The sequence below is a fragment of the Gymnoscopelus microlampas genome (assembly GCF_963454915.1).
Source record: "Gymnoscopelus microlampas genome assembly, chromosome: 20".
NCBI classification, from domain to species: Eukaryota; Metazoa; Chordata; class Actinopteri; order Myctophiformes; family Myctophidae; genus Gymnoscopelus; species Gymnoscopelus microlampas.
In genome coordinates this window covers 9,308,345-9,333,614 of record NC_139957.1, presented here as the reverse complement: position 1 = coordinate 9,333,614, position 25,270 = coordinate 9,308,345, and the positions used below count along the sequence as shown (strand labels likewise).

At 43.2% G+C, this 25,270-nt stretch overlaps 1 protein-coding gene across 1 annotated transcript in view; it reads left to right on the top strand.

Moving 5' to 3' along the window:
• Nucleotides 1–249: 249 nt before the first annotated feature.
• LOC311036526 (uncharacterized protein) overlaps nucleotides 250–25,270 on the top strand; it is a gene marked incomplete at its 3' end in the record, with an annotated part of 35,651 nt that continues 10,630 nt past the window's right edge. Inside the window, exons 1-5 of the mRNA XM_084045256.1 lie at nucleotides 250–1,133; nucleotides 13,776–13,857; nucleotides 15,000–15,433; nucleotides 16,464–16,610; nucleotides 23,302–23,355. Of these exons, the coding sequence (XP_083901382.1) occupies nucleotides 1,065–1,133; nucleotides 13,776–13,857; nucleotides 15,000–15,433; nucleotides 16,464–16,610; nucleotides 23,302–23,355 (786 nt within the window). The 5' untranslated portion in view covers nucleotides 250–1,064. The remainder of the gene's footprint in view (nucleotides 1,134–13,775; nucleotides 13,858–14,999; nucleotides 15,434–16,463; nucleotides 16,611–23,301; nucleotides 23,356–25,270) is intronic.

Below are 25,270 nucleotides of genomic sequence, written 5' to 3'. Positions count from 1 at the left end.
CGTAGTGTGGCTTTAACTCACACACCCCTCCTTGGGAAAAAGTCAATGACATCACTGCGCGGAGAAGCCAATGAACGAGCAGCATGCCCCAAGCCGAGAGTACTATGCGTGTGTGTGTGTGTGTGTGTGTGTGTGTGTGTGTGTGTGTGTGTGTGTGTGTGTGTGTGTGTGTGTGTGTGTGTGTGTGTGTGTGTGTGTGTGTGTGTGTGTGTGTGTGTGTGTGTGTTCGTCATGTAGATTGTGTGTGAGTGCAGTTGTTGGTTTGTTGTGCGCGTGTGTACGTGTATGTGTGTGAGTGTGAGTGTGAGTGTGAGTGTGCGTGTGTATGTGTGTGAATGTGTGTGCGTGGCCGTGGTGTTGGATGCGTGTGAACAAGTTGATTACAGTTTTTTTTCCTTTTTTTTCTGATCATTCTTTTACAAAAATCACGTTTTTTTTTGTCATTTGAAGTAAAAGTCTGGGGGAGTGAGATCTGAACTGATCACCCGGGTTGAGAGCGACCTTTAACGGACACGATCGCAGCGAAAAAACTCCCCAGGAACGCTCAACAACAACAAGCCACTGATCACTTGATCACTTGATCACTCGATCACTATGATCACTGCCCGGGCAGGGCAGCAAAAAAAAAAGATACGTATACGCTGATCACGCTGTTACAACGCTGTTATAACGCTGTTATGACAAAGTAACGGATTTTCAACAAGAACATTTTCTCTATGTAAACGAGGTCGGATCACGGATTGCTTGCATGTGGCCGACAAAAGTACAATCGGCTGCCTTTACAGCACTTTGTCCAAGAGAGCTGTTTGATATTTCCTTTTGGTATGATGTTTTGAGCCTGTGTGTTACAGATATCAGGCTGATTATGGCTGTTTTGCGGCAGTGATCAGAGTCCTGCATGCCTTTTTTTATTTTACGTGCGAAGAAAGAAAGTTGTCCATTTTTAAATGAGTTGATTGTGTAGTTGTCACCTGGCTTCAGCCCAGTTTAAGAGCAAAAGCAACAGAACAACTGTAAGAGGATCATAAGCCATACAAGCTGATAGTCAGGAGGGAGGAAAAACAATGCTGAAGACCTTGACTAAGAAGTTGAGAAGACACTCACTGAATGAGATTCACCCCTTTCAACTTAAGGTAAGTTATTTGGATCATGGGATATAGCCCAGTGTTTCTCAAACTTTATCATTTCAAGGACCCCCCATATAACTCTGAGAGTGTACAAATGGAACCAAATGGACACTTACGGGTCCATTTGGTTCCATTTGTACACTCTCAGAGTTACAGACCAGGTTCCAAGGGTCCATTTGGAACCCAGAGAGTCCACTGTTATAGCCTACAGTAGAATAGATCAGTGGCTCTCAAGCCTTTTCATGCCAGGGACCCCCAATAACACGTAGGCCTGTTTGGCCTTGGAAAAAAAACTTTTCAAATAGCCTTATGCATCATAGGTTTAAAGTGTATACAACTTCTTTGGATGCTATGTTAGCCTATAACTCGTTTAGCCGAGGACCCCCTGGAATCTCCTCAAGGACAGGCTGGGGGTCCCCGGACCCCACTATATGAGAACCACTGGGAAAATATCTTCATTTCATTGCTGCAGCTCAATCAACTAACTCATATAATGAGCTCTCATTGTCAGCAGCAGCCACATGTCACATAATACAACAAATGAAGATGAGCATGCTAGTGGAAGGTGTGTTTATCTTTGCCTTGTGATTATAATGCTATATAGACGTTATTACACTAAGGCCATAGACGTTATTACATTAAGGCTATAGACGTTATTACATTAAGGCCATAGACGTTATTACATTAAGGCTATAGACGTTATTACATTAAGGCTATAGACATATTACATTAAGGCTATAGACGTTATTACATTAAGGCTATAGACGTTATTACATTAAGGCTATAGACATATTACATTAAGGCTATAGACGTTATTACATTAAGGCTATAGACGTTATTACATTAAGGCTATAGACGTTATTACATTAAGGCTATAGACGTTATTACATTAAGGCTATAGGCAGACTTCAGTGTATTCTCACTATGATCATTGCATTGGCCTTGAATGAAAGTGTTTGTAAGAGTACTGTGCACACGCACGCACGCACGCACGCACGCACGCACGCACGCACGCACGCACGCACGCACGCACGCACGCACGCACGCACGCACACACACACACACACACACACACACACACACACACACACACACACACACACACACACACACACACACACACACACACACACACACACACACACACACACACACACACACACAGGCACTCACAACAAGTCTGGAGCATCTGAAATAGTCTGTGTTTTGGAAGTATGTGTTGTGTTCTTCTCAGGGAGTGTATACGCCTTCCAAACCATCCATTACGGTGGTATAAAAAGGAATTATACTACATGCCTTTTCGTAGCCAGACATTTGCAAGAGGAATGCACCGAATTATACAAACAATGCAGTGAAAACATGAATTATACCATTTAAACACACTCTCTCATTCACATACTGTACACATACTGTACACAAACACACGCACACACACACACACACACACACACACACACACACACACACACACACACACACACACACACACATTCGCTTACACAATTTATTACACATCTGTTTCTCCTCAGAGGGGAAATCTGGAGTTATGTCTCCACTATACAGTAATGTCTCCACATTATGTTGTTCAAAGTGCTTTTGTACGCATGCGTGTGTGACTGACACACACACACACACACACACACACACACACACACACACACACACACACACACACACACACACACACACACACACACACACACACACACACACACACACACACACACACACACACACACACACACACACACATTTGTGAGTGCTGTGTGCGGTCTTTGTGTGTGTGTGTGTGTGCATGGGAAGCTTCATAACTGGAGCGTATGTAATTATTACACAGGATGGATATCCAGTCTTAAAAAACAAAGTTTAGCAACTAGAGTTTTCTCGACCCCCTCTGACAATACATGATGGGGGGGTCAACTTAAGTCCTTAACAGTTGTTTTCTGAATGTGTTTACGGCTCTGTTTTGCATAAGGCCCTTTTTTTGTCGGCAGAAGGGTGTATTCACTGTATTGTATTGCATTGTGTATGGGTCACTATAACTTGCCCCATCCACACTACCTTTGTGTGCCAACCAGTTGGGGAGCTGCACACACAGGAGCCATTTTGTGCCACAGCGGGCCCGAGTTCAATGGCCTTGCTAAGGATACAGGTGGAAGTGTGCCATGTCCACTCTCCGGCTCTGCTGTTTATTTATGTATTAAGTGGGGTCCGGAGTCGCCCACAGGCCGTGTTGCGATGGATTGTGAGCTTCTAGAGCTGCTATATATATATTTTATATAAATAAAATAAAATAAACTGGAAGAAATTGAAACATTTCGAGTACGTTTTAAAACGTTTAACAATATAAATCTTCTCTTACTGTATATGTGGGAACCTGGCACAAAATCTTTGCAGATGGGGGTCCGTGGCATAATAATGCATAACCATTTCGGGGTCCTTGAGAGGAAAATGTTTGAGAACCATTGATATTACATGCTGTGCAGCTAACCAATCGGACTCCCCCCCCCCCCCCCAGTATATGTAAGCCATTAAGACGGGGAAAGCATCTGTGTCATTTTAGATTTCTTTGGCTATTTTTTGAAAAATCGTAAAAATTGGTGCAAATCTTTGAATATATATATTCTTTAAGGCGAATGTCAAATCTTTGCTCCTGGGGGGTCCCTGGAACGAAATATTTTGAGACGGGGGTCCGCGGCGAAAATACGTGTTCCTTGACATGAAAAAGTTTGAGAACCACTGATATAGCAACAAACAAAAAAACTGTTAGGATTTAGAAGACATTTGTAGAATCGGCCTCAGGTCTTAATGGGATGTGGCTATATAGTGTGAAAATAAAGGGAATTGTATGCAAACAGCATGGCCTGCGTCCTACCCCGGTGTGGCACACATGGAAAACTACCGGTATGCAAGTAAGTTCTGCATCCCCAATGGCTTCCACAAAGAGAGGCAGCTGACAAAAAAAAAATCCCCGGTGTTCATTTAAACTCTAGACGGTGTACAAAATGGAACCATTTCAGAGTTAAACGAACACTGAGGGTTTTATGCGGTGTGGTTATGAAGTAACTTAAGACTAACCATAGTGGTATGCAGCTGTCATTTCTTCCAAACAAACTCCTGATGAAATCAACACAGCAGTTGTGAAAAATGGGGGATTTCTGTCTGCCTCTGCCAGGTAGCAGCGCTAAGCACTGTAAACCAAGCTATACCATCCTGTATATACCATTGGTTCTCAAAGTTGGGTCCGGGGACCCCCAGGGGTACCAGCAAATGAGTTAATATAGCGTTGCAAGCATTTTAACCACTTTAATATTTTATACTTTGGCTATTCAAAAATAGCAAATATACAAGCTCATAGCGCGGCACCGAGTGCCGCGCTATGAGCTTGTAGATCTGCTATTTTTCAATTTTCTTTTCGCAGCCACATACATATCATTTTGGGGGTCCTTGACATGCTGCTGTATGCTGTACGTATTAAAGCTGAACCGCTGAGTCGAACTGACTTGTCTTCGACCAGTGTGTTGTTTTACAATTGACAATTTAGGCCTTTAGCTCTTTTGTCAACTAGCTGCTCTTATATACATCGTACAGAAGTTACTGTATGTCGTTTTCAAACATCTTCATGTCAAGGACTCCCAAATGGATATGCATTTGGCCACAAACTCCCATTTGAAAAGATGTTGTGCCAGGTACCCCCATAAGAAAGATACAAAAACATTTGCAGATCTACAAGCTCACAATACGTCTCAGCGAAACGGACAGAGCTTATAGATATAGCTATTTTTGAACAGCCGAAAAATGCAATAGGACATTATGGGTTTAAACTGTTCCTCATTTTGCTGGGAATACCCCAGAACACCTGCGAGGCCCCCTTGGGGGGTCCCCGGACCCCCCCACATTGAGAACGATTGCTGTAGTTATTGTAAGGTGTGTCTTATCCCTCCATGGATCTCATGAATGAGGGAAATGGAAAATGCATTGATTTTATTTTTGTTTTGTTCAAAAGCGGTGCGGTTCTTGAGAGGTTCTTTACTACGTGCTTAATTTCAGACGAATAACATGATACACCGCATTTATTGGTGTAATATTCTATGCATCTGTGTGCAGTTGGCGACTTTTGGCCTAACTTTGACCCTAACCTATTTTAACCCATTAAGACCTGAAGCCGATTCTACAAATGTCTTCTAAATCCCAACATTTTTCTGAAAAACTTATGTCTCTATGTCAGCGGTGCTCAAACTTTTTCATGTCAAGGACCCCCAAAATGATATGAATTAGAATGCCGACCCCATCTCAAAATATTTTGTTCCAGGGACCCCCCAGAAGCAAAGATTTGAGTTAAAAATGTTCGCTTTAAAATAATATATACATATTCAAAGATTTGCACATTTTCACGATTTTTCAAAAATAGCAGATCTACAAGATCATAGCGCGGCACTCGGTGCCGAGCTATGAGCTTGTATATCTGCAATTTTTGAATAGCCAAAGTGTAAAATAATGCTTTTTAGCTCAAATAAAAAACTATACAAACCTAAATAATCATCAATTATTTATAATGAGTAATAATCAATCATTTGTTTGTACTGGAGAGGTGACCGTGTTCACCTGAATACGCCCCCCACTGATTACGTGTAGCTACTTTCTGGCAATAACCAAAGTTTCCTCATTTCCTTCGGAAGGAAAAAATGGAAGGGTTTCCCTGCCTTCATGTTTGAAGCAGCATTTCCGGTGGGAGATTGAATGCCAACGACCGTTGCAGACGGCGTTGCCAGATTGTGTGAGAGAAATAAGTAAGCAGGTCTATGAAAACAAGCCCAACAGAAGCAATATACATGACGTCAGCTATTTGAGCAGCTTGTAGATCTGCTGGTTTAAACAACATAAGTAAGCAAGCCCAAAATAAGTAACTACACTTTAGAAACAAGCCCAAAAAAGAAACGCAACCGGCAACTAACTAGCAATATTTACAAGCAAAGCTGTACCGTGACCCAGCAATGGGTTTGCATGAGTGTAAGAGTTTGTCAGAGGATGAGGAGAATGCGTTCATGTCAGTGTAGGACAGTGCTGTGTGTGTTCGTGTTCGTGTGTGTGTGTGTGTGTGTGTGTGTGTGTGTGTGTGTGTGTGTGTGTGTGTGTGTGTGTGTGTGTGCGCGTGCGTGCGTGCGTGCGTGCGTGTGTGAACTGGACAGCCTGTAGGCCTGTATACACTGACATTGCGAGTTCCAAGATTTCCATTGATCCAGCTTAGCAAGCTGCTCAGCGAATGGCGAGTGAGTGACAAGGATTTCATTCAAGCGCTCTTGACACACTAACATGCAGCAGCCATTCTCACTCCAGGCACGTAGCAGTTCTTCATTTGACCCATCAGCTTGTCTCTCCTGCTGTGATCCTCATTAACCCAAATAAGACCTGAGGCCCGATTCGACAAAATGCTACGGTTCTACAAACTTTTTCGTGCCAAGGACCCCCAAATATATAGCGATATTAAGTGAATTGACCACTTTCAACCTGTTGTCCCTCTTTGAGGCATTTCATTAAAGGTGGAAATTCTCACAAATAATTGTATGGACCCCACTTCGAGACCCACTGGTGTAGCAGTCTGTGCCGATACCACATTTCTTCAATTCGATACCATACCGATATTTTTGGGGCCGATTTTCCGATATCGATACGATACCGATACCGGAACCGGAAACATAACCGGAAATGGCCGTAAACCGTAAACTGAAGTACCGGAAACGGAAACGGAAATGACCATACACCGGAAAGGAAGTATATTAAAACGTATCGATATTTTTTTTTAAGTATCGATACTCAAGCGATACTCAGACAATCGATCGATATATCGATACCAGTATCGATACACACATCACTAGTAGCAGAGTGTTTCCAGTGAGCCAACATGCACAACATCAGCACCCTGACAACACCCCTGTGTTTGACCAGAATGGAACAGAGCCTTCATTAGTATCATTGGTAACACATGTGAAGTAAAGCAGAGGCCCCTAATTTCTTTACAATATGGTTGCTGTGCACAGAGCCTATTCCCCCATTCAACATCCACATTTACTGGGGAGATCAGATGTAAATGCAAATTCTACAATGCTTTTTGTCATGCGGTCTTATGACAATGTATGAATTAGGTTTAAGTCTGTGGTTATTTGTCTGAAGACCTGCTGTACTGGCTCCTGCTAACGCATGCCTCTCTTGCTTTCAGTGTCATTTATTACTCTTTAGTCACAACTATGAAGTGATTGTATGTCCGCACATCCAAAGCCAGGTGTCGGGTGAAAAAGAATCAAATAGAAAAGGGGAAACAACTAACTAGACTCTGCTACAGCATTCAATACATCAAATGGTCTTCATCTGGTAATTACCTTTAGGCTTCCTCTTCCACTTATTAAATGCTACATCATGTGACATGATAACTAAGTTACAAACATGTGACAGTACAATGGCATACACTCTATGCCTGTATATAAAGAGTGCCAAATGCATTACAATATAGGGGATATATCATCATACCAGACAATAGACATACACGGTTTAACAATCATTTATCAAAATGGTGATGATCATTCATGAACAGAAAAGTTCAGTCCATAGTCCACAAAGTCTAGCTCATATTTTATGGAAAATATAAAATATTACGGCATTGTCTCATAGTGTTTATTTTGATTGGCTTGGATTTAAGGTAGGGCTGCCTCATAGTCGATTAATTGATTAATTGGTTTAAATCAGTTTGGTCGACCAAGACTTTGTTAGTTTAATGCTTTTAATGCTTTTTCCATGCACAATATCATGTCAACTGTAAATATAATATATTATATAACCCTTTAATTCTGCCAAACTATAACTTTCATAGTCGTGTGAGTTGCAGTTCTCAACCTCACCAACCTGAGAAGGCAGGTGTCTGTGTGATGCATCAGACACAATTTTACTGATTTGTTGATTCCATCAACTAACCGAACACTGAACACCACAAGAGACATTGCTGCTTAACCACTTGTCCCTGAATCTGGGGGTGAACATTCTGCGAACTTTGCCGAAATCTACAAGCTTGTAGATGGGCTGTTTTTGGCTAAGAGATTTTGTGTGGAGTGGACCTTGTATAGAGCTCTGGGGGACCTCAGTCAACTGGATAAGGTTGAAAATGGGTGAGGTGGAATATCAAATTGGCAGACCACAGTACAATATATACAGTATTGTCTGACCAAAACAAAGTCAGATCCGTACTGTACATTGCACACCGAATATAGCCGACCTACAAGCTCACAACACGCCACAGATGACATGCATCGAGAGCTTGTTTTGTGTGGTAACCGCCTTCCATTTCGACATCTCGCCACTCCGACTAGTGGCTTCCGCGTGCGGTTAAGGTTAGGGTTAGGGTTAGGTATAGGGTTCGTTAACGTCGGAAAGGCGACATGTCGGAAAGGCACCATGTAACCGCTTTGTGTAGGTCTGCTATTTTCAGCGCGCAACGCCAACGCGCAGCTCACGGTTAGCATAACAGTAGCAAACTTGCAAATGTGGTCCAACTTCTGTCACAATCTTTAGCAATTGTTTCACAACAATATGGCAGGACAAACGTGTGTGTATAGCGTCATTCAGTTTTGTTTGCGGTTAAACAGTGTCTCAGTTTCTGAGTCAGCCTCCCAAACAAACACCCTTCAATTTACAGTGCCTCAGTTCCCTTACTCAACAGGTTACCATGGTATTATCAATACTGCTGCTGACCAGTTGAGTAACAAGTCTGTTCCACAATCTGATGAACCACCATGCACGCACACAGTGGTATGTCACTGGGCCGTAAAAACTAAATAAGAATATGCAAATCTCAACTGGGTGTGTATGTTAAAGGTGTGTGTGTGTATGTACAAGTATTTGAATAGGTTTTTCTCCCATAACAAACTGTGGCAGGCCGTCAGGCAAGCATGGATTAACTACAGAACATCAACACAAATGTGTTTTTTTTTTGGAAACACCATACTTAACATTAAGACCGGGAACGCATCTGTGTCATTCTAGATTACCATTATTTCATACTTTGGCTATTTTTTCAAAAATCATGAAAATGTGTGCAAATCTTTCAATATATATATTTTTAAAGCAAACATTTGTAACTCAAATCTCTGCTTCTGGGGGTCCCCGGAACAAAATATTTTGAGATGAGGTTCCGCGACCAAATACATGCAATTTTGGGGGTCCTTGACATAAAAAAAGTTTGAGAACCACTGATATTATTACAGCAACATACGGTTTTCATAAAACTGTTAGGATTTAGAAGACATTTGTAGATGCGTCCCGGGGATTGAATGGGTTCATTGTTTGTGTCTGTACTGGGCCTGTGCACATTCTTCTTCTGCAAATATCATTACTGCATATTGCAAGGGGCACATGCTGTGGTACAGACACAGCATGTCCGTCAGCAAAAATGAAAGAGAGAAAAAAAAGAGAGCTTTGCATTTGCTATTCGGTGAGGCACAACTGATTTGCTTACTGTTTTAGCGAGGTATTTTAAGTTTTACCAATGGTTAAAGATTTGGAAGTCAGATATATATATATAGATCATATATATTAACTCATTTTGCTGGGGACCCCATGGAATACCCTCAAGGACGCCTGGGGGTTCCTGGACCGCACTTTGAGAACCAGTGCCCTAAATAGACCCACCTGAAAATATTTTGCAGTAGGGGGAGGGAGGAATGAATACAACAAAGTAGACGTATGTCAATCCAGACAGTACATACTTGTGTACAATATTATCAGAGACTTTCTGAGGAAACTGAGATCAGACTTTGAAACGAGCCGCTATCCTCGGGGTGTTTGAATGACCCACACTGACCTCTCATGGATCCAAACATCTAATCGTTTCAGTGCAGAGGGACCACTGATCCTGCAGTCAATACAACACAGACTTAGCATTTATTCAATTATTATATTATGTGTTTACTGTTTCTTTTGTTAACAACTAGTGCTTTCTGGAATGAGATGCAAGGGTTTGTTTTATTTACAGTTTTACAATTTTTCAACTAACTAACCCATCTAAAATTGCTGGAGGAGTGGACGTAGCTGGAGGAGAATGCAATGGATTCCTCCTATCACTATGTTCACTTTTTGAATGTGAAGAAAATTCTGGAGTAGGCCAGCAGGCCAGGCCGAAACGGCAATTAACCCATTAAGATCTGAGGTGATTCTTAAAAATGTTTTCTAAATCCAAAAAGAAAAAAAAAAAGAATTTGAGATTTAAAAAAAATAGCAGATCTACAAGCTCATAGCGCGGCACTATGAGCTTGTATATCTGCTATTTTTGAATAGCCAAATAAATCTAAAGTGACACAGATGCAGGTCTTAATGGGTTGATAAAAGTTAAAAACTGCATGTAGAGCCAGAGTGTGCGACACTTTTTCCCTCGCTTTAAGTTTGTTCCCGGGGGGTCATCACCTCACCACAGCCTTTGGTGTGCGTTGCCTTTCCCGCTACACTTGCTGAACGTGAGCATGGGAATCAAGGATGTGTTTCCTGGACTATAAGATCTGGAGCGTGTTAGTTTAACCCTGAAAGTGTAATGGAAAAACAGACCTGAGCCATTTGCTGTGCGGCACGTGAACCAAAAGCGCCACAGGTCCATGAGTCTTTCTGAGGGGGCGTTAATGTACACCTGATGTACAACAAAACCATGTTTACCACTTCATCACAAACGTTCACATATACACACACACACACACACACACACACACACACACACACACACACACACACACACACACACACACACACACACACACACACACACAGGCATAAGACGCACACTCAACTTGTGTGAGCAAACCCAAAGGACCACCCACCATCATCACCTGGAATGCACACACCCACTTGCATATCAAGCTGGAGAAAAACAGTTTTAACGTGACCTTTAAAAGCTAATTATGTCAAATGTATGACAACTACTTCAATGTTAGAGCACTTATCATCAAGGAGAGGCTGCTAATTTGCGCTGTCTCTGCCCAATAACAGGCTCTATGCACAGCAGCCATATTGGAAAGAAATTGGGCCCCTTCCTGACTTCCTTCACAGGTGTTACCAATGATACTAATGAAGGCTCTGTTCCGTTCAGTGTAGCACAGTGGTTCTCAAACCTTTTAATTTCAAGCACCCCCGTAACTCTGAGAGTGTACAAATTTGTACACTCTCAGAGTTACACACCCATAAGGGGCCATTTGGGACCCCCTCAAGGAACCATGAAGGTCCCTGGACCACACTTTGAGACCCACTGGTGTAGCAGAGTGTTTCCAGTGAGCCAACATGCACACACCCTGACTCTGCTTGACTAGAATGGAATGGAACCTTCATTAGTATCATTGGTAACACCTGTGAAGGAAGGAGGAAGTGGCCCAATTTCTTTCCAATATGGCTGCTGTGCATAGAGCCTATTGTTGGCTGAGATGAAACTAAATAATAAGTAGACGATCCCCCTGGCATTCACCGTTGCCTTCAGTTCACCCAACAGGCGTAGCTGGTGCGTTCAGGCCGAGGTCAGCAGCAATTGTCTCTGACAGCCACGCTTCGTACATGTTTCACATGGCAAGGTCCTTAAAAACCCTACATACTTATGCTTATACAGTAATTGGTCCCCACTAATGCTCATCATAAGATTGCACTATTTCTGTCCACTCACTCAGTGTCTCATTTTTGGGCTGTAGACAGTTCAGAAACCTGCCTACCAATGACATCATCGACATTTCCCTCGATAGTTAGCATACTGAAATGGAAGCCATTGTTCTTGCATTAATTAAAAACTCGTTTGAAATCGTGTTGCCAAATGACCAAACCTGTCTACCGACGATGTCACTGGTAGGCAGGTTTCTGAACTGTCCACAGCCCTCCTCCGAGGCACAGAGGGCGAGTAGAGATAAATGGTGCCATCTCATTAATAGCATTAGTGAGGACCAGTTATATGAAGATAGGTTGAAAACAGGTGAAGTGCTCCTTTAACATGGAAGCATATTGCAGAAGAGTCTTGTAAAAACCTTTGAGTTGAGAATCATGATAATGCAGTCTGCCCATGTCAGGGCTTTGAAGCCTGGGATCCTTTCTCCTCTTTCCCTCTGTGTGAAGTTGCCAAGAGGAAGAGGAGGCGTGTGTGTGCGTGTGCGTGCGTGCGTGCGTGCGTGCGTGCGTGCGTGCGTGCGTGCGTGTGTGTGTGTGTGTGTGCCTCCATGCGCGTGCCCTTACCCATGCACACACAAGCACAGATGGCAGCTGCGTGGCCGGGCCTCTCAGAGTGGTAATTACCAAGTGTGATGCACATTACTTAACTCTTAGCATTGCAGTCTGCTGGGTTTCATGAGTTCAATCGAGGAATTGATTTTTTTTTTTAAAGAGATAGTGTGGTTCAGGTTACACAAAAAAAAGGTTACCGTAGCTTAACAGTTAGCTTCTGAGTAAACACATTAGCTAAATGCAAGTATGTTTGGTCGTCATTGGAAGCACAGGCTATTCTCAAGCATTTTAGCTCTTTTACTTTTGGTACTTTGATTACATTTTGATACCAATACTTTTGTACTTTTACTTAAGTACATTTTGAATTACGGACTTTTACTTGTAACAGAGTACTCCTACACTGCAGCATTGATACGTTTACTTAAGTAAAACATTTGAGTACTTTTTCCACCACTGGTAAAAAAAAGTGGGTTCAGAAAAATACATTGCAGCTTTGTGCAAGGTTCAGTATGATTTGTGCCAGTATTTGTTATGTTTTGCAACTTCGGTTTAGCCCGCTTGAGTCATTTGTATTTGAAATGAACTTTGGGTCATATATAGTAGGCATGGCTCCTGAAGTTTGTAGGTAGGCCGTTTGTGGTTTAAATCTTTCAAAGAAACTGCAAACCTCTGACTGCAGACTCTGCTGCCTATAACTGCTTCAATATTCAAAGCGAGAGACTTAAACTCTCCTTCTATCGCGGCTTTGTCTCATTTAGCGGTGCTGCGACTCCTCCTCACCAAAATAAAGGATGTCACGGTTAATTTAACGGGTCTTGCTTAATCATGCCATATCTGACCTCTAACCAGTGGTGTAAAGTAACTAAGTACATTTACTCAAGTACTGCACTTAAGCACAATTTTGAGGTACTTTTGCTTTACTGCAGTGTTTCTAATTTTCTGTACTTTTACTTCTACTCCACTACATCTCAGAGACAAATATTGTACTTTTTACTCCTCTACAATTATTTGAAAACTTTAGTTACTAGTTACTTTGTCGATTTTGATAAATATTACAAAACATACAATACCCACTTCAGCCCTATTTAAACTTTGGCTATTTGAAAATAGCCAATCTATAAGCTCACAACGCGTCGGCGCGTTGTGAGCTTGTAGATCTGCTATTTTCAAGAGATCTCAATACATTTTATACATATGATACCTTGTAAAACAGGACATTCTGCATTAGTGAGTACTTTTACTTTTGGTACTTTACGTACATTTCGATAACCAACACTTTTGCACCTTAACTCAAGTCCATTTTGAATTCCGGACTTTTACTTGTAACAGAGTACTTCTACATTGCAGTATTGATACTTTTACTTGAGTCAAACATTTTGAGTACTTTTTCCACTCGCCTCTAACCGACCAATCCTCTTGCAGATCTCCTACCATGGCAGTGGAGAGGGAGGGGAGAGCGACGACTCGGAGGGTGAGAACCAGGAACTTGCACAGATCGACAGAGGTAGGTGCCTTTCCCCCATTATTATTACAACATCATCAGTCTACAAAGGAATGTTACTGCTCGCTCTATTACTCTTGGCACGTATTGCTTATTATGGTCATCCTTAATAAAAATCACGTGAAAATTGTTGTTTTATTTCATACTCACATGGCAGCTTATGAAGCTGAAATATGTGCATGTTTACGGTATCCACAAAATGAAATGAAAGTACACACTTTTCTAATTAACCCCTTAAGACCTGAAGCCGATTCTACAAAATGTCTTCTAAATCCCAACAGTATTCCGAAACAAACGTATGTTTCTATATCAGTGGTGCTCAAACCTTTTCATGTCAAGGACCACTAAAATTATATGTAGTTGGCCGCGGACCCCCCATCTCAAAATGTTTTGTTCCAGGGACCCCCAAGAAGCAAAGATATGAGTTACAAATGTTCGGTTTACAAATATATCTATTCAAAGATTTGCAAAAATGTTCTCGATCTTTCAAAAATAGCAGATGTACAAGCTCGTGCCGCGCTACGAGCTTGTAGATCTGCTATTTTTGAATAGCCCAAAGTGTAAAATAATGTTTTTTTAGCTCAAGTCTAAAACAAATTGGCAAGTTGCACTCAGCAAAGATGCTTTTGCGCTTGGCATCCCGTCTCTCATGTTGCATGCACACACGTGCACACACACCCACCACCTGTTTCTTACATCAGTGGTTCTCAGAGTGGGGGGGGGGGGGTCTTCAGCTAAATGACCGGTGGGAGACTCAAAGTGTCAACTTTTGAGACATTAGCATCTTTCCGGTCATCAAATTATTGGCTTAGGAATGTGACGAGAACAAAAAAAAATCTCCATGAATTCAAGGCTTCATGGGGTGTGTAATTGATCGAAAATAAGTCATTTTTGGGGGTGAACTATCCCTTTAAGGTAGGGCTGCAACTCTCTATTATTTAATTAGCGACAAACCATAGTGGAAAAAAATATATATGAAGAAAGCTCACAACACGTCGTGATTTAGCTAATTGCACTATTTCGAAAGTTTTAGATTATTTTTTTCTTTTCGCATCATGACAAAAAACAGGGATGCGTTATACGTGCTGAACTGGGAGGGTACCTTGATGAATGACCTCGCTCTCTCTCTTCCATCTCCCCCTCAGAGAGGCGGAGGAACGGCGCCCTCACCCCGCTGGCGACCAGCCAGCAGCACAACCAGGGCCCCCGCCCCTCCCCGGCTCGGCTGCGCCGCCTCCGCCTCCTCCTAGACGCCAGCCTGGACCGCCACTCCTCCGAGGAGGAGGAGCTGGAGAGGATCGGCGACAGCAGGAAGTGGGCGTCGGCGGCCTTCCACCGTCTCCACGGCGACCATCAGAGCGGCGCCTCCAGCGACGAGGAGGTGCGCGACCTGTGCGGCTGCGGCGGCGGCGGGTCGAGTCCCGCCCCCGCTAGGCCGGTGGAGGCGCCGGCGCCAGCGGGACCTCGACTGGCCGCCGCTTCCTCCTCCTCTCCCAGCCCGGTGCTCTTCAGCTCCAGCCCCCCGCGCCTCAGCCTCAAGCCCCCTCCTCCTCCTCCTCCCATGCGCTTCCAGCTGCAGGTGAGTGGATGGGAAAAAGTACTCAAAATGTTTTACTTAAAGTATCAATACTTTAAAGGACAACTTTGGTTTTTCACAACCATGGTTTATATTTTAGCTTGTAATTAAAGTAAATAAAAGATGAGTGTATTTTTTTTTTCATTTACTGCTTTCTATAGTTTTAGCAATTTTCGCCATATTTTTTTACAGTGGGCGGGGGCATTCTGTCCGTTGGCTAAATATGTCTTTTTTTTTTACACAATAACTCTGCGTTTTCTTTATTATTAATTACAGTAGCTCTTCTAGCCCTCAATAACTCACATCTGGCCATCAAAGACCATGGGACACATGGGATGGTGTAAAAGACATATTTAGCCACCGGACAGAATGCCCCCGCCCACTGTAAGAAATATCGCTAAAATTGCTAAAATTATAGAAAGCAGTAAATAAATAAAAAATAACACTCATCTTTTATTTACTTTAATTACAAGCTAAAATATAAACCTTTGTTGTGAAAAACCAAAGTTGTCCTTTAAGTAAAACACTGCAATGTAGAAGTACTCTCAAGCGAAAGTCGGGAATTCAAAATGGACTTGAGTTAAAGTGCAAAAGGATTGGCATCAAAAATGGACTTAAAAGTATCAAAAGTAAAAGTACTCACTATGCAGAATGTCCCATTACAAGTTTTCAAATGCACAAGAATCTTTTGAAAATAGCCGATCTACAAGCTCGCAATGCGTCGCATCGCGACGCATTGTGAGCTTGTAGATCGGCTATTTTCAAATGGCTGAAATGTATATAGGGCTGAAGTGGTTAATGTATGTTTTGTAATAATAATCAAAATCTGCATTTATAAGTATTTAGTAACTAAAGTTTTCAAATAATTGTAGTGAAGTAAAAGTACAATATTTGCCTCTGAGATGTACTTGAGTAGAAGTAAAACTATTGGAAATTTGGAAATACTCAAGTAAAGTACAAATGCCCTCAGAATTGTACTTAAGTACAGTACTTCAGTACATGTACTTAGATACTTTCCACCACTGCTCTGCAGGTGGTGCAGCAGCCGGCGGCGCGGCCCATCATCCTGACCCACTTTGACCAGTCGGCGGCGGCCCCCTACAGGCGGTACCACCGGCACGGCTACGGCGGCGGGTCCGAGTCCGTCAGACCCAGCCTGGACCTGGAGAAGATGCAACAGGTTAGTAAGCACTGAGCCTCCCCCAATCAATGGAAAACCCCCAGTTGGTCCCCGGCATCCCCTAAAACATAATCATCAGGTAGTATGGTTATACTAGGAGGAAGATTTCTTTCAAAAAAGTGTACAGAAAGTGTTAAAATTATGTTTGTATGTGGGCACGCCTCCATTTCATTAAGTACACCTGGTTCTCACCTTAGCACCTCCTCCACCACCTTAGCACCACCCACCTGTCCTAGTCCCTCCTCCTCCTCCTCATGCCCACACCTGTTTGTGTTATGATAATGAGGGGGAGGGTATGTTTTTACTATGTCACTAAAGCGCTGTTTTTCTATTGGCACGTTTGACCCTCAAGGTTTCAGCCTCCAGGTAGAAACTCCAAATAGTCAGAGAAGACATAAAACACCATAAAAACACCACCAGGGGGCTTAATGAAGTTCTATCAACCTCATAGACACATGAGAAACAGAAAAAGTGCAAAACCATGGCACCGCCTCTTTAACCTTGGTACCATAAGTATGCCAATACTTGTGCACATTTATTCAAGTGAAATATGGAATGCAGGCCTTTTACTTGCCGCAGAGTATTTCTACATGTGTGATATTGCATAATCTGAGTACTTCTTCCACCGCTGTTAAATGTCATCAAAGACCAAACATATCTTTATTTCTTTTCATGGTCGTATTAACCCATTAAGACCTGGAACTGTGTCATTTTTAGATTTGAGCTAAAACGCCTTATTTTACACTTTGGGCTATTCAAAAATAGCAGATATACAAGCTCGTAGCGCGGCACCGAGTGCCGCGCTACGAGCTTGTAGATCTGCTATTTTGGAAAAATCGTGAAAACGTGTGCAAATCTTTGAATATGTATATTTTTAAAGCAAACATTTTCAACTCAAATCGTTGCTTCTGGGGGGTCCCTGGAACAAAGTATTTTGATGGTGGTCCGCGGCCAAATACATATCATTTTGGGGGTCCTTGACATGAAAAATATTGAGCACCACTGACATAGAAACATACGTTTTTCAGAAAACTGTTGAGATTTAGGAGACCTGTAGAATCGGCTTCAGGTCTCAATGGGTTAAACCTCGCACACTGCCAAGGCAGACTATATGGTTCATCACATAGAGGACGGGATTAGACCCCAAACTACAATGATGACCCCCCCCCCCCCCTCCCTCCCTCCTCCCCCCAGCCTTATACCCTGTATGCACACACACACACACACACACACACACACAATGCGACAAACCCCCCCCCCCCCCTGCCCATATAGCCCTGGGTCGCCTGCCCCACACCACGGTGGTCCGCGGGGCTGGAAGGAGATGAAGGCGAGGGAGAGGCACGCCGGACGGCAGATGTCCCCGTCCTGGGTTTTCTCAACAAAAGGGGGGGGGGGGGGGGGGATGGAGGAGGCAAAGGAGAGGAGGAGGAGGAGGAGGAGAGGATTAAATAAACAACAGGGGGAAAAAAAACGACAGCCACTAATGAGTCATGGAGAAGCTGCTGCTTCCAGCGCTGATCGTTGATGATGATGAAGCCCCCCCCCAGCGGACTTGTTGGCTCTGGGCTAGTAGATGGAGGGGGGGGGCGGGGGGGGTGTAATATGTTTAGTGGTGGAAAGTAACCGAGTACATTTACTCAAGTACTGTCTGTAGGCTACTTAAGTACAACTTTGAGGTACTTTTTACTTTACTGGAGTCCTTTCCTATTATCAGTGCTTTTACATCTCAGAGGCAAATATTGTACTTTTACTCCACTGCAATTATTTATTTTACTTTAGTTACTAGTTACCTTGCAGATATAAATGATTACATTATAAAACACACATTAACCACTTTAGCCCTATTTCATACATAGACTATTTGAAAATAGCAGATCTACAAGCTCTCAACGCGTCGCATCGCGACGCGTTGAGAGCTTGTAGATCTGCTATTTTCAAACATTTTTAGTACTTTTACTTTGGGTACTTTAAGTACAGTTTGATACCAATACTTTCGTACTTTTACGCAAGCACATTTTTGAATTCCGGACTTTTTTTTTACTTGTAACAGAGTACTTCTACATTGCAGTATTGATACTTTTACTCAAGTCAAACACGTGAGTACTTTTTCCCACCACTGAGTGTAATAATAATAATGGTGTGTGCTCTCGTGGAGACTAAACTACAGGTTTCAAAGGTCCATATGTCGATGTGGGTTTTTTTTTCAGAGGGAGAGAGCAGATGATCAACACACAGCAGGCAGTGAATGAGAGGGGGGGGGGGGTGGGTGGGAAGGGGGGCAGAAAGAACTGACTGGAGCGCGTATTCTTTCTTTTCTCTTCTTCTATACCTTCTTTTCTTCTATCTGGCCAGCCTGCCCGTGAGATATAGTGTGTGTTGATCTTTTAAGTATTTTCTTTTTTTTTTTGGCGCTTTATCATTGGGTATGTGCAGTGGTGTACAGTAACTAAGTACATTTACTCAAGTACTGTACTTAAGTATACCATTTTGAGGTACTTTTACTCACAAATGTTGTACTTTTACTCCACTACAATTATTTGAGAACTTTAATTACTAGTTACTTTGCAGATATAAATTATGATATTATGAGACATACATGAACCACTTTAGCCCTATTTTATACCTAGGCTATTTGAAAATAGCAGATCTACAAGCTCACAACGCGTCGCCATGCGACGCGTTGTGAGCTTGTAGATCTGCTATTTTCAAACATTTTAGTACTTTTACTTTTGGTACTTTAAGTACATTTTGGTACCAATACTTTTGTACTTGTGCGCAAGTAAATTTGGAATTCCGGACTTTTACTTGTAACAGAGTACTTCTACATTGCAGTATTGATACTTTTACTTAAGTTAAACATTCGAGTACTTTCTCCACCACTGGGTATGAGTGTATCTGTGTGTGTGCGTGTGTGTGTGTGTGTGTGTGTGTGTGTGTGTGTGTGTGTGTGTGTGTGTGTGTGTGTGTGTGTGTGTGTGTGTGTGTGTGTGCGTGTGTGTGCATTCAGTCAAGTGGAATGGGAGGTGCTGTGAGGGAATACAATAGGGGGCCTACAGAGGTAGACAGGCAGACGGTGCTCAGCTCCACCATTAACCCCTCATATAGCTCAGCCACGTCCACACAGTAAAGTCCTCCGTGGTTGTTTTTTTTTTTTTAACCCTCAGGGTTAAATTAACACTGAGGATTTTGCCGTGCAGTCACCCAGCTCTCCCTCTGCTCATGGGCCAATAAAATAGCAGATCTACAAGCTCACAACGCGTCGCGATGCGACGCGTTGTGAGCTTGTAGATCTGCTATTTTCAAATAGCCAAGGTATAAAATAGGGCTGAAGTGGTTAATGTATGTTTTATAATGTAATAATTGATAATTGCAAAGTAACTAGTAAGTAAAGTTTTCAAATAATTGTAGTGGAATAAAAGTACAATATTTGCCTCTGAGATGTAGTGGAGTAGAACAGGGCCGGCGCACCCATTAAGGCGACCTAGGCGGCCGCCTAGAGCGGCAGTTTGGAGAGGCGGCAAAAAAAGTCGGGAAAAAATAATAATAATGATAATACATCGGTAAAATCAGAATTAAATAACACAACCCTAACCTAACCCTAACCCTAACACCGAAATAAAGTAACCAAAGACACAAAAAAAAGTATCATAATCCGCCCAGAACCGCGTGCAAGGGTGCAAGGGTGCGTTGGCGCAAGGGTCCAACGCACGCGCGGGGGCGCATCAAAGGAATCAGCCCTCCACCGGCCCTGAGTAGAAGCAAAAGTATTGGAAATACTCAAGTAAAGTACAGTTACCTCAAAGTTGTACTTAAGTACAGTGCTTGAGTACATTTACACCACTGCTATATAGGTTTGTCAAAAAGCAGAACGAGAAGCAGCAAAATGTACGCTTTTGAAAATCTTATCCAACCTGAGAGGCTTCAGGACTGGCTCTCGGGGAGGGAAAAAGGTTCAAGTTCACAGCCCAAACGTAGGACACGTCCAATACAGCCAGTGGGTTTGACAAACACGAAGTGCAGCCGTGGTCCCCGGGCGTGCGAGAACAGCGTGAGCTTTCAACCTTGCTGATACATTTATTTATCTGATAATATTCTTAGCCCATTCAGACCGGGAACGCATCTATGTGTAATTTTTAGATTTCTTTGGCTTATTAAAAAAATAGCAGATCTACAAGCTCATGCGCGGCCACATGCATATCATTTTGGGGGTCCTTGACATGAAAAAGTACCACTGATTATAGCAACACACGTTTAAAAAAAAAAAAACTGTTAGGATTTAGAAGACATTTGTAGAACCCCCCAGAAGCAAAATATTTGAGTTACAAATGTTCGCTTCAAAAAAATATACATTCAAAAATGTCCACAAATCCTCAAGTTTTTTCTAAAATAGCAGATATACAAGCTCGTAGCGCGGCACTCGGTGCCGCGCTACGAGCTTGTGTATCTGCTATTTTTGAATAGCCTAAACAAAATCTTATAAAATGACACGGACGCGTTCCCGGTCTTAATGGGTTAAAGGCGCGGTCAAGGGGGGCAGCGGGGGCTGTTTTCTTTCAGCCTCTGTTAATCCATCATGCATGCTAATCCTCGGCCCCCCCAATTGCTCAGATGTGGGCCCTCCATTGTTTTGTCGGCCCTGATTATCATGGATGACAAACAGTTTTGCGTGGCAGATGTCCATTTTTTTTTTGCTGATCGGGTTCACAAGTTTGGGAGACACTGATCTTGTGCTTGGAAATGGGCGTGTCCGCAAGGGGGCGGACACTTGTTGCCAAAGTCATTAAGTGGCTAGGTTTGATTGGTCAATGACGATTGGACGAAAAAAAATGGGAATTCCCCTGGTTGGACAGCTTGGGAAAACAATTGGTGATTTCATACGATACGCCACAGGTTGCTCCTGGGCAGTGGGATGACATAGAGAGCTGCAATCTGGAACCTATTTTAATGACGTGAGTTTTAATGACGTGAGTTGACGTGAGTTTTAACCCAGTGGTTCTCACACTTTTTCATGTCAAGGACCACCAAAATGATATGTATTTCGCCGCGGACCCCCATCTAAAAAAAAATCGTTCCAGGGACCCCCCCAGAAGCAAAGATTTGAGTTACAAATGTTCGCTTTAAAAAGCGATATATTCAAAGATGTGCACACGTTTTCACGATTTTTCAAAAAATAGCAGATCTACAAGCTCATAGCGCGGCACTCGGTGCCGTGCTATGAGCTTGTAGATCTGCTATTTTTGAATGGCCAAAGTATAAAATATGGTTAAAGGGGTTAAAATGATTGTGACGCTATATTAACACATTTTGCTGGGGACCCCCTGGTAACCCCCCCAAGGACCCCTGGGGGTCCCCGGACCCCACTTTGAGAATGGTTTAACCAGTCTGTATGGTAGAGTACGCTAATGCCATATAACTAGCACATCTGCAGTGGTTTGAGGTGGGCCTCCATTGACACGTAGACCCTGGTGTCGGGTGGGACACTTTACTGGTTGACAAGTAGTACTGTCTGAAGCCCATAAGCACAACTATCTCCCCGTACCAAGCGAGGATTCCTTCCCGGAAGAGTGGTAGGAAATGTTTGGTTTCCCATGTGAGAGAGGGTTTTTGAATTCCAGGTGGGACAACATGAAACCTACGGATTGCAGCTTTAAATAAACTGAAGCACATGAAGGGACTGTCCAAGCTATGAGAAATAGCTTAGACATGTACAAGTACATGTACTAAAGTACTGTGTGAGTGTGTGTGTGTGCGTGCGTGCGTGCGGGGGGGTTACAAGCGTGAGGGCAAGTGCACAGCACAGTGCACACACACACACACACACACACACACACACACAGGCTCTCCCAGTTTGGCAGCAGCAGGGGTCTTGTGCTGCCCTATTCTTCCCAGGGCTTCCCTTTCCCCCCTTTTTTGGAAGCCTAGTAGTACCTCCCCGACCCGAGACAATTCCTTGATTGTGAGCCGCCTCCACACCCCCCCCCCCCCCCCCCCCCCCCACCGTTTATGAGCATGAGCGGGTGCTGCGTGCGTGGAAGGCCAGGGGAGCCTATAAAGACAGGATATTACATAAGCCTCATTGACCCACTGTTTGGGTTTCAGTGAGACGGCTGGAATCGCGGAACTTCCTCGATCGACCCTGATTCAGCATTAGTTGATACGTTCGGTGTTCGGTGTCCTGAACCGCGCAACCGAATACACGACATGTACCCCGTTTGACGTTAGAAATGACACTCAAACAATTACCATGACTGTGTTTTTTTACGACGTGGCTCGTGCGGGATGAGTCGTCTAGAAGAGGGTCTGTGTGTGTGTGTGTGTATGCCTGTCACAATTTATTAGATACTGTAGTTGTCGAGTTGCATATATTTTATATCATCTCAATTGTTATGCATAATCGTCATAACTGTTTCCATGTTTAAAAATATTTAAATAGCGGAAATATTAGGTCTACAAGCTGACACATCACGATGGCTTGTTTCCACTATATTTCCTTTTTTTGTTTGAAAGTATAAAGTTATTAAATATGTCATTTCTTTGTATATCTGCCCTGTGGGTTTTATGAAGCCTAAAAGGCAAACAGGAATGTATCTTTTCTTAACGTTCAATGCCAAAGACAGGATGTATGTAGAAACTATCCATGGTGAATATATGAATTAATTCACTGCATGGGTATTTTTGTTCCCCACAGAAAATGCTGCTGAAGAAGAACTGCGGGGGGAAAACACGCACAATAAAGATTCGGGTGAGTTCAGTTGTTATTGAAGCCGTTACACGTTCCCACATGAATAAAGCAACATGTTGTATTTTGCAAAAAAGTACCACACATGTGCCTCATGTACTGTATGTATGGTACTTTTTGGTCATGCAAGTGGTATTAACCCTTTAACACATTGGACGCCAGAGGTTAATCTCATAATGTACCTACCAGTGCCAAGCTCTTTTTGTTGTTTTTTTGTTTTTTTCATGTCGTCATAGCCCCCGCTAAATCCGTTTAAAATCCGCGTTCATTTGGTTCGACACAAACACGGGATCCGTGAAAAACAACAACAAAAAAATCCGAGCCGATCCGTGCCGCCATCTTGAAGTTACAGGCGAGAACGTTAGACAGGACGATGCGGTGAGGAAAACAACAAGGGAGATAAATCCATTCTAAGCTGACGCCCAGACAGGAAACGGATGCGAGCGAAAAAACCGGAACCAGTTTTATTTTGTTTCCGGTCGGCCCCGGAACCGGAAATGGGTCGAAAAAAATTCCGGAATGTGCACTTTTTCGATTTAACATGGGAAATGCGAGTCGCGTAGATCTACGCGACTGGCACACTGCGGCTTTAAATCGTTTGGCGTAGATCTACGCGACTGGTACCCGATGTGTTAAGACCGGGAACGCATCTGTGTCATTTTTTGATTTCTTCGGGCTATTCAAAAATAGCAGATCTACAAGCTCATAGCGCGGCACCGAGTGCCTCGCTATGAGCTTGTAGAAATGCTATTTTCTAATAGCCAAAGAAATCTTAAAATGACACAGTCTTGAACTGAACTACTGTGTAGCCCAGCCGGTCTGGGGCGGTTTTTAGTTATAGCCAGTCCAGCCATTACCCTGACCCTCCCCTCAGCCACAAAGGTAATGAAGCCGGAGGCTAATGTTTAAGCACAGGAAAAACAAAAAAAAAGACCACGATAACGAGGCAGAATGGCGAGTGCTGCGCTGGCACCGAGTTTGTTTGAAGTGCGGTAACACCCTCCATTCCCCCCTCCCCTCGCTCTTCCCCATGAACACGAGGAGGCCGGGTTCAGCTATACACCCGGGGGGAGATGTTCAGTGTGTCCCATGCTGCGCCGCCTTTCTTCTCCACTCCCCGTCTCTCTCTCCAGTGCAGAAAACACAATTTCTAAACATTCATTCACGCAATTTTTTTCTGACAGGCCCCTCGCGACGCCGTTATCTCAAGCTGAGCCCCGTCCGCGTGGCATGTGGCTTCTTGGGGGGGAGCGCGAGGTGGGAGAATGCAGTATGTCTCGTCGCTGTCCGCCAGAAACCTTGTAGGCTATGTCCAAAAACGTTCTTTTGCAATGGGTCCAATGTGGTTATTAACCCATTAAGACCGGGAACGCCTCTGTGTGTCATTTTTAGATTTCTTTGGCTATTCAAAAATAGCTCGTAGCGCGGCACCGAGTGCCGCGCTATGAGCTTGTAGATCTGCTATTTTTTAAGAAAAAAACGTGAAAATGTGGGCAAATCTTTGAATATGAATCTTTTTTTTAAAGCGAACATTTTGTAACTCAAATCTTTGCTTCTGGGAGGATTCTGCAAAATGTCTTTTAAATCCTAACAGGTTTTTTAGCGGTGCCAACCGCTCTAAGCTTGACTTTGTCCGTATGTCCGTCCGTCCGTCCGTATCAGCACGGGATGATGAGCACGGGATTTTACACAGCTATAACTCCAGATTGCAGCATGCCACCAAGTCCAAATATGGTATGTGGACTTAGACCACCAATAGGGACGAGCATGACTTGCTGAAGTTAGCAAAGAGGGGTCCAGGGACCCCCCGCGTATGTTATGTCCGTCCGCCCGTTTAGGGCACGGGATTTTAAACAGCTATAACTCCAGTTTGAAGCCTGCCACCAAGTCCAAATTTGGTATGTGGACTTACACCACC